This window comes from Alligator sinensis, unplaced genomic scaffold (genome assembly GCF_000455745.1).
Source record: "Alligator sinensis unplaced genomic scaffold, ASM45574v1 scaffold172_1, whole genome shotgun sequence".
Taxonomy (NCBI): Eukaryota; Metazoa; Chordata; order Crocodylia; family Alligatoridae; genus Alligator; species Alligator sinensis.
Window position 1 is genome coordinate 557,794 of NW_005842168.1, and position 10,202 is coordinate 567,995.

Below are 10,202 nucleotides of genomic sequence, written 5' to 3' on the forward strand. Positions count from 1 at the left end.
CAGTGGAGTTAAGACTATGCACTGGGCTCTCCTAGGAAGCTCAAGTTGATTTGTCTTGTGATAAACTTGAGAGAGAGGGGAAGGCACGGTATTTATCTTATTCTGCTCAGCACCTCAGCTATCCATGATGGGCCTCACTCAGGCACACGTCCCACTGAACCAAAAGTAGCCAAATGAAGAAGGTGAGGGTCCACCTTAAGTCCTGGGCCCTGCCAACGTGTGCTGGTTGTTTCCTTTGGAAACAACACAGCCGTGCAGCATAGGACTGAAAGGGCTCACCGAGTCCAGCGAAGGGTAGGGCTTCCCAGCCTGGAGCTGGACTACAAAGCTGTTTTGCAGCTGGGAGGTAGGATTTCCTAGCCAGCAAACACAGTGGGTCCCCCAATGTTGGTCAACCCCAGCTGGCTGCTCCCTGAAGAGCATGCAGGGAAGGGCACACTCATTTAAAGGAGGGTGGGAAGCTGCATACACCCTACAGGGCGTGCAACATGCCCACCTGCAGTTCCTAGGACTACCTTGTAGAGAGAGCAGGCACGGCCCCTAAACACCTATCTATCTTGCCATGCACTGGTCACTGAGCCTGACTGTGGACCTCCGTCCAACACAGCCTTCCAGCGCTCTGCCATTTGCATCCTTCCCTTCGCACGGAGCCAAGGCTCTAGAAGAAGCACCTGGGAGTGAGCTGCTGCTCTGCCTGTGGCTGCAAGCGGGGCAGGGGGCTCTGCTGGATGATCCCTTTAATTGGGTCCCTTTCTAATACTGTTGTGTGGACTCTTTGCTGCGTGTTTTTTACCAGCGCCTGTCATGAGCCTTTCGTCTCAGCTTCAAACAGCCAACTGGAGCCTGGGATCTTGATCTGCAGTTAAAATATTCTGAGCTGCACGATCAGTGAAGATTGCCTCCAGACACATCTGCTATCGCTGCAGCAGTTCTGTGTGGCTGGAGACAGCTGGTGCTGGCTTCTTGGTGTCTGTCTGCCTCCCCCCGTCCCCCAGCCATGGCTCACACACCCAAATTGGTGTATAAGGCTCCTGCTGGCGCCAGGTGAGCTGTGTTTGCATGCTGCTGGAGTTGCCTTACCTACAGCTTTGCAGTTCTTGGACAGGGTGTCCATCTCGTAGCCCTTGTAGCACTCGCATTTGTAGTCCCCCTTGTAATTAATGCAGATCTGGCTACAAGCGTCTGGATTCTCACATTCATCTATGTCTGAAAGGAGTGTTTGAAACCCATCAATAACTCAAAATCAAACCATCTGTGATGGAGCAAAGCTGGAGTAACTATAATTGCGTCTCTGTACAGCGAGACACAAGGCACTGCTGTTCGCATGTAAATTACCTCCACACGTTTTCTTATCCAGAAGCTTGTATCCGGGAGGGCATTCGCATTCATACCCAATCTTCAAGTCCTTGCATATGTGGGAGCAACCACCGTTGTTGTTTGAGCATTCATTGAGGCCTGGAAGAGGCACACACATTATGTAGGAGAAAGGAAGGGTCTTACAAGAGCGACTACAATAAAAGAGGGCCAAGGCACCCAGAAATGTTTCGTCGGGTACTAGCAGCCGGTGGTCAGGAGCCGGCTGTACAGCGCATACAAGCGACTGCACAAATAAGGAGCAGCCACCCTCAGACTAGAAAACAGTGCTTTTAAAATGACCCAACACGTTAGGGATGCTCCATATGCAGTTCCTGCGTCTCCGGTATCCGCCCACCCCCGCCGCTCCTCCCTCCATGTGCATCTACCGGATTTTAAACCCTGCAGCAGTCACAGCACCTGAGAGTTTTCTCCACTCGACTCCCCGCTACCTCCCCCTGCTCTGGGGGTGCTCGCTGGATGGTTTCCTCAAGTCTCATCTGAACCACGGGTCCCTGCCAGTCTGAGATACTCCCCAGCTTATACCGCGATGCACCCTGCACTGAGGCAGTCCTAAAACACCAAGGCAAAGTGCTCCAAGGGTATTCTCAGCTAACATGGAGATGCAGACACTTAGCTAGTAGTGCGGCAGCCTCCTGCTCACACCCGTGGGCTGTCTATACAGCGAGAGTCCAGCCCTCAAATCCTGGTTAAATAAATGGAGGCCTCTTTTTTCCTTTGCACGTTCAAGTGTTGACCCTCGAAGCACAGCCTAGCCACCTCTCCGCAGCGAGAGCCAAGGAGGGGCGGAGGAAGGCTGTTTTCCTGCCAAAAATGAGGTTTCCCTTTGCTGGCCCACGTTGTCCTAATTAGCTGGCACCCAGTGAAGAGAACGTGCTTCCCGGGACGGCTGTGCATTGGGGGGTGGGGGGGGCCTCCCCTGCAGGGGCACATCGGGGCTGTGGCCCATCAGCTCCTGCCCGCAATGCAAGCGACAGGCGAATCGGTCTGTTTCTGTTTTAATCCACCCCGGCTTCCTCAGCTCCCACCGTTCAGCTGCGCAGCAAAGCCACGAAGCCGGTCCCCACGGCAGGAAACAAGCCGGTTACGTTCACAAGGCGGTGGAAACGCTGTGCCAGAAGGACTGCCCTCAGCCACAGCACACCTCCAGCTGCCTAACAAAGACATCAGCTCACGCATCAACACGTCATTAATAGCAGCCGGTTCAGGAGGCTCCGAGCAGCAGTGCACAGAGTCGTGGCAGTGCTGTAGCTGCTCGCTGACATTCATTAGCTGTGTATTGCCTATTGCTGCCCTTATATTGGCCTCCAGCCAATTGAACGCTGTATGTGCCTGTACCCCCTGCCCCCCTTCCTCCTGGAAATGCGATTGGAGGCCGCTGCAGTTTGCACAACGCTGCGTGCTGCCCATGCTCCTGGCTTCAGCCGTGGTTCCTAGCATGGCTGGACACACTCATTCCAGCTCTGGTTCTCTTGCTGCAGCCCTTCATATGGCCCCTGGATGGGGCTCCTGGAGGGCTCAACCTTGGCTCTGCCAAGGGTCTTGAGTGCACCCCCCTGCTTAACAGGCTGAGACAGAAGGGGCTTCGTCACCTTGCAGGCAGTGAGAGCAACGGGGCTTGTCTTCTGCCAGCCTCTCCTGTCTAAACTTCCTGCCTCTACCTTCAGATAAACCCGTGCCCATTGTAGCTGCAAAGGAACTAACACAATTCTTGGGGTTTTCTAACGTCCACATGACTCATTGGCAGGTTGGGCCCACAGCCAGGCTAAGCTGGGCCAGGAATGAGATGAGAGAATTTCACGGGCTGGCGAGTGGCAGCATCCACGCAGAAACACATGATGATGTGTGTTAGTGTGGAGGAAAGCAAGGGAGTGGGGAAAGCTCATGACAAACGCATGCAAAGCACATGCACACACACACATGCACAGAGCTGTGCTCAGCCAGGCACAGGGCACTGCAGATCAATGCACCTGGGCTAGTGACACTGGGTCGTGGTGCGGGAGCCTTGAAATCCCCCTGCACGTTTCCCTGCTGGTGGTGGGTCCCACCTGTCTCCTCTTCTGGGTCCCAAAGGAGTGCCTGGGGACCTGGGTGGCATGCCTAGCTCTTGTCCATACAGGGATGAACAGTCAAGGTCAGTGCTGGGATGCCAGGCCTCAGGCCAGACTCCTGGCTCCTGTAGCCTGGACTGCACTCCACTGCATGGGGGCCTCAAGCACAGTCCATGCCCTGCCTGCACCTGCGTCATGCTCCAGACTAGTGCTGCTGCCAGCAGTGCCCACAAAACGGGGCAGGTGGGAGACTCCACTGTCCAAAATCCTCTGGGAGAGCATGAAGCCAACTCAGCAACCAGAAGCTTGCCAGACTTCGGCTTTAGGCTGTTGGGACTGGCACTTACCTCGGGGCCACTATAGTCTGACAGCAGGGGAACCTCTAAGCTCATCTGATCTGGGCTTTCAAACCCAACAGAGCAGGGCAAGCACTGAGATCTCCCCCAGGGGAGAAAAGTTCTCCGGTTATGTCTTCCCAGCTCCAGGGCACTTTACAATTCCTGCATCGATCCTAACAATGGTATGATTATCCACATGTCACTGCTGGGGAAACTGAGGCAGGGAGCTGAACTAATCTAGGGGCAAATAGGACTGAGGTCTTAGAAGCTGGCTCTCAGTAGAGCAGGCTGAAGATATCTGGAGACGGGCTGCCTCCACACTGCAAGCACAGAGCACAGAGAGAAAGGGCAGGATGGGGGACGGAGCAGGAACAGGGAGAGCGCCCGCGTGCAGTTCTCAGAGCCGTGCCGGGGGGACGGGAGGGGATGGTTACGACACGAGTGACAAGGACAAGGCATGTACCGTACCACATTCTTTCAGAGGCTCGTCAGACAAGTCCCTGCAGTCTCTATGGGAATCGCACACTTTGCCTCCGTCAATGCACTCTCCACTCTTACACTGAAACTTGCTGGGACTTTCGCACGCTGACTCTGTCATGTTGGGCAAGAGAGGAAAGCAGCTAAGTTAGACGAGGCTGGTGGGAACCAAGCAAGAACATTTAAGCTTCAAGAAGGTACAATTAGCAGCAATGGGATGGAATTAATAATTAAGCAAACAAATAGGCTGACTGTCATGCAGGGAACACTTCAGACGGGCCGACTAGGGCTATGGAGCAGTTTCCCCGGGGCAGCCCCACTCCTGGGAGGACAAGAAAGGCTGTCTCGCAAATAACCCCGCGGGGCAGAGGAGGAGCCAAACAGCCTTGCCCCGGTTGCACCGCGGGGGCCAGAGCTGCAGCTCTCGTGGTGCCATGCCAGGGGCGAGGCACACTGGCCGTACGTACCGTTGATGCAGCCCGCCTCGTCGCTGTTGTCGGGGCAGTCGTGCACCTTGTTGCACTGCTTCGTCCCGTGGATGCAGGTCCCGTCTCCGCACTGGAACTCGTCAGGGCGGCAGGTCACCAGTGCTTCAAAAGGACACCAGTCGAGTGTTAGCCGGCGCGCAGCGTAACGTGAGGGCAGTAGCTATGTACGGCTGTCTTGTGACCGGGTCACTAGGCTGCACGCTCTTCAGACACAGCTCACGGCACATCTTACAGGCAGAGCTGACTGGGTCCAGTAAAGGTCTTGGCAGAGGCTCAGTTACCCCATCTCCGTACTCTCCCCCGCACCACGAGCCACCCTGCAAATCGACTCAGGCAACACCCGTCTTGGGAGATGAGCTGGGCAGAAGCCCACAGCACCAGACAACCTAGGGTATGGCAGCCCGGTTGGGGAAGGGGTCTTTGCTGCAAGGCCCTGCCTTGAACCTCAACTGGCTGAACCCGGCCCCAGCTGATCCTGAGGATCGGGGAGAACATGGGGGGGAAGCAGAGCTCCGAGGCTGGCCAGACACGTGGGACAAAGCCAGTCCCGTGACCAGCAGCCCCAGGCTGTTCAGAGCAGACAACAGCTCCCTGCAAGGTTGCGGGTGAAGCAAGCGGGCAGTCGAACCCCACGCTCACTGGTGTTCGTGAGCGGTCCTTCGCCCCACGAGGCAGCGTGCCGCAGAGCGGCTCTGGGGCAGGAAAGACCTGGAGGAGACGGGATGAAGGCCGCTTCTCCTCAGCACCAGGACAACAGAAACCAATCTGAAATCAGCTCAACTCCAGCTCAGGGGCCCGATTCATGCCTGATGCCTCCCCATGCAAGTCAGTGCCGTTACGGACGTGCAACTCGCCCTGCAGAGCGGGGGGCTGGGAGCGGTGGTGCTCCTCTGACGGCCAGGCTCTAGCTCTCGGCGCTGCTCTGCTCTGAAAACCCCTCTGCAGTCTCCAGCCATGTTTCAAAGCTGGAGTTGATTTTCCTGCCCAGGTTCTTCCCAACTCAAAGCAAATCTTTGCAACGGATGCACTAAAAATCCCCTTGGTTCCTACCCCAACCCCGCTCCTAAAACAGACCCACCCTAGTCCTTGCAGTTAGGGTCAGCCCTCCAGAGCTCAGACTAGCGCTGCCCACCAGCACAGAGGCTTTGCAGCTCTTCAGGGGCCGTGGCCATGAGCGTGATGACCCAGGGGATCTGAGGCCCCCTCCCAGGGCATGCTCTTCCTCACATCTGGAGCAGGCTGCCTCCCAGATGTTTGCTCACAATGCTATTAAAGTCACAGACCGTTTAGAAGTCTCGAATCTAGTGCCTGCCCCTTGGGGCTGCAGCCTGGTACTAAATGACAGAAAATCATTGCCTCCAAGTAGCGGCAGGAGGTCAGGACTGATGCTAATTCATGTGATCAAGAGCTGCATGATAGAATTTCCCCAGCAATTTCACAAGCTGTCCCTGAATACGGAAATTATGGCTTTTAGATGACTTGAGATGAGCCACGAGACATCCAGCGAGCAAGCGGCAAGTGTCATAAAGCGCTGACCAGGCCTTGGCGTTATCTGCCAGTATCCCGAGAGGCACCGTGCAGATTCGGGATGACTTCATCTGACTGAGCTCCAGCAGGCAGTCGGGATCCAGCTCCAGCTGCGTGACATTTCAGACAGCAGTGACAACTGCCACAATGTGGGGTGGGGCAAACCCAACATTTATAAATACAGTGGCACAGCGTGCAGGCTCCCGGGGGCACCGCTCCCCGTGGGACATCGTATGCACAACAGCGCTCACCAAGGGACACCTTGTTTTGAGGGCAGGGGAAAAAAAAATGATCCCAAGAGTTAAGCACGTGACAGAGGTCAGGCTGCAGACGAGCGTCGGATCCGGGGAAGCTACCAGGAAGGACATGATGCCGATGATCCATTTGGCGCTGCTCTTCCCCCCATGCCGCTGCGGTGTCGTTCACGTCAGCGGGATGTTTTGCCGAGCAGACCAGGCCTGTGCTTTCTTGTGTACAGTTGGGATGAAACTAGCATCGTTACCATCCCATTAATTATGCCTAAAAATAGCCCTCGCTGTTGGCTTTTATTTCAGAAACAAGATTCCTGGAAAGAGCTTCCACATCTACAATACACGGATACGTGTGTAGGGCACCCCCAGCCAAGCCGGAGGGCGCAGGCTGGGAGGAGGGAACGACCGGGTCCCGCTGGCCGAGTGGATGCCAAGAGGCCTGGGCACAGTCAAGAGAGGGCCGAGGATCCGGCGGAAGAAAACACACCCCCACGTCTGTCCTGCTACCACCATCAGCAGAAGTTGGACCGGGGACCTGATTCGGAGACGGGCCAATGACCTTGAACTCCCACTGAGCCCACGGGAGCACGAGGCCCCGAGCCCCTTGCGCTGGGTGCCAGTGTTACACGGCTGGCTAGCACTTCCAGAGGGACCCGAAACCCCCCCAGCCTCATGCTAAACACAACCGCTGTGACCCCAAGAGGGAGCCCCCCCCTGCACCAGGCAGTGTGTGGCCCTGCCCCTGCGCACTGTGAAGCTGGAGTTAACCCTTTGGTTGACAGGGAGAAAGGAGTCACCTGGAACCTTGTCACAGGTGACCAGAGCATTTGAGTTATAAGATCCCTTCACTTGAACCCATGAGAGGGGAAGGATTTCCATCCCAACCACGTTCCTGGAGTAGAAGAGCAAGTATCAAGGGTGGAGGCTATGCCAAGGCCTGGCATGCAAACAAGGGGGCTGAAACGGGGACACAATCCAAGACGACAGCCCTCAGGATGGGGCACTCAAGCCTTCCCGGGTGCCCTGGTGTGGGACAGAGGGGCCATCTGCTTGCAGACCTCCTCGACTTGTATGTGCCAGGGGTGCAGGAAATAGCGGGCTATTTTTGGGCTTAAATCAGTAGAGCCTCAGCAATCAGTGAGCTCAGCGGCTTTATAGCCACCTTCCCAGCTCCAGGAGATGGGGGCAAAACTGCCCACCAAACACTTGTCACGTTAAACTGCCACCGCAAACCAACAGCGTTTCGTACCTGCAAGCACCAGGCCCTCCGCACTGGCATCCGCCCTCCCTTGTCCGTCCCCTCCTGCCAGCCTTGCAGCCCAGGCAAGATGAACATGATGGCTGGGGACTTTATGGAGTTGTGTCTTTATGTACAGCGGGGGCTCAACATGCCCTGGGCACCGACTGCAGCTGTGACCGGGCCCCTCCTCCCTCCACAGCTGTGAGCAAGGAGGGAAGGGAGCTCTTCTTCCCAATCCTGCTCCGAGGCCCGTGTGCATGCCGAGGAACCGTCCTGGGCTCAGTCACTCGGCTGCAAGTTCTTTGGGACGGGAACTATTTGTTCAGTGCCCAGGCGCACCCGTGAGCCCCCACGGCCCTGGCTGGCAGGACTGCTGCAGAGGATCATTTCTAGCATTTGAACTCCACACTGCAGGACTTTGGCGGCTGCCAGCCTGTGAAGGGCTCACCTCCCACCCTCCTCCTGGGCTTGGCTGTCTCTGCACTGTGACAGATGGGGTCAGCCTTTGTGAAGGTGAATCCAAGGGAAGGCGCGTGCTCCGGCTGCCCACGAGGCCTCTTGAAGCAGAGTCCTTATTACGGTGCCCAAGCGAGTTTCCAGAATGAAGTCCCTCTCCTCCAAAGGGGGCTCAGGACCACGACCTGGGGTGGTGGCACTTGCCGAAACTCTGCAGCTGCCAGTGCCGAGCAGGCAGATCACCGCCCACTTCGGCTCCCCTTCCTGGAGGTGCAGCCGTGGCTCTCCTGCCCCCGCAGGGCACTAGCACTCGCCTTTTCAAGTGTCAGCCCCGATCGCTTCACAACCGCCCACCCGCCTCAAAGCCATCCCCCAGGGCTGAGCATCAATCCTGAGCCCGCTTTAGGCCCCTTCTGTTCTACTGACCTTGTTCCCTGCGTTTCTCGCCTTCTCTTGCCCCCAGGCCTTCTACTTCTTGTTCTCCCTCGCCCTGAAACGTAGAGGAGTGGCCCACAGCCAGCGCTACCCAAGACCCTTCGCTTCCTCCTTCCCCTGGTAAAGAAGCCGCACAATCTCCGTGCTCCAGAGAAAGCTTGCCCTTTCCTTCACACGAGGCCCCTTTGCAAGCAGTGGCTGCTCGGGTCCCGTTGGCCTGGGGTTCCCTGCCCTGTGGTTTGCCGGGTGCAATATCACCGTGGACATTAACAATCCCAGGCTCCATCTGTACGAGTGGGAGATTTTCCTGCGCTCCTTGTTTGAGAGATTTTGTTTCTGCAGTCAATAGCTGCCCCGCTCCCGGCAGCGGCCATGCATCAGCACTGCTGTGTGCAGACAGCTGTGTAAATATTTTATCGTATCCCACTCTTGTGATGATGAATATTTCAGTGAAACATTTTTCTCTATCCCCCTGCCTGGGTCTCCCTGGGTAAGTGGCCAGCTGGAGCAGCTTCATGTCTGAAAATGAATGGAACATGCGAAACACGGCAACAAGGTGTTAAATGCAAAGAGCTAACCAAACAGGAGTCCATTATTTATCAGCTCTGTGCCTTTAACCAGCCAAAGTCAGAGAGCGTTTCACACCGGCTTCTTCGGAGGGGCTGTTATCCGCCATCTGGTTCGATAGATTTTGGCTTCCTGGGCAGAGAATTAATTTCTTCCCTGCCTGTAGGTTAGCATTAGCCATGGTTTCTGGCCTGTGGGGGCTCTGGCTCACACAGGTGGTCTGAGGCTTTTCATACTTGTTCCTCTTCCCTAGCTCTGGTTTCTACCCGAAGGAGCTGCTGCCTCTAATCCTGTCTCTGCCAGGTTGGCCGATTCTCATCACTGCCCCCGTTGGTGTCACGGGACAGCAGCAAACGTTACGGGAGATACCTGAAAAGCCCGGATTAGACCCCTCCCACCCCGGTATGCAGTCTGCAGGCACCGATACTCCAGCACTGGCCTTGGCCAAGCACAAAGCTGTTGGTGGCACCCTGAAAACTTTCCTCGCAGACCTCCTACCCCACCCTACCCACCCCGGGCAACACTCACGGCAGTTCTGCTCGTCTGACTTGTCTTTGCAGTCCTCGTCCCCATCGCACTTCCAGTTCAGGTGGATGCACTCCCCGCTCCCGCACCTGAACTCGTGGGCTGCGCAGGTGTTCAGCGCCTGGGGCCTGGCCTTGTAGCTGCACTTCTCCAGGGACTCGTCCGAGCCGTCCTCACAGTCGGGATGGCTGTCGCAGACCCACAGCTCCGGGATGCACATGCTGTTGTTGCACTGGAACTCGCTGGGGCTGCAGATCAGGGGCGAGCACTTTCTCTCGTCGCTGCCATCGCCGCAGTCGTCATCGCCGTCGCACACGAAGATCATGGCGATGCAGGTCTTGTTGCTGCACTGAAACTCACTGGAGATGCAGACTGGGAGGGAAAAACACAGCGGTGAGTCGGCAGGTCTCCAGCCTCGTTCCACACAGACACTATCTACGCCCGCCACGCACCTGGGAGCCGGCTCTGCTCTG

General features: G+C 56.6%; 1 protein-coding gene across 1 annotated transcript in view; it reads right to left on the reverse strand.

Moving 5' to 3' along the window:
- LRP8 (LDL receptor related protein 8) overlaps positions 1-10,202 on the reverse strand; it is a gene marked incomplete at its 5' end in the record, with an annotated part of 254,035 nt that overhangs the window by 16,934 nt on the left and 226,899 nt on the right. Inside the window, 5 exons of the mRNA XM_025206670.1 lie at positions 1,081-1,206; positions 1,336-1,455; positions 4,232-4,354; positions 4,708-4,830; positions 9,733-10,101. Coding sequence (XP_025062455.1) covers positions 1,081-1,206; positions 1,336-1,455; positions 4,232-4,354; positions 4,708-4,830; positions 9,733-10,101 — 861 coding nt within the window. The remainder of the gene's footprint in view (positions 1-1,080; positions 1,207-1,335; positions 1,456-4,231; positions 4,355-4,707; positions 4,831-9,732; positions 10,102-10,202) is intronic.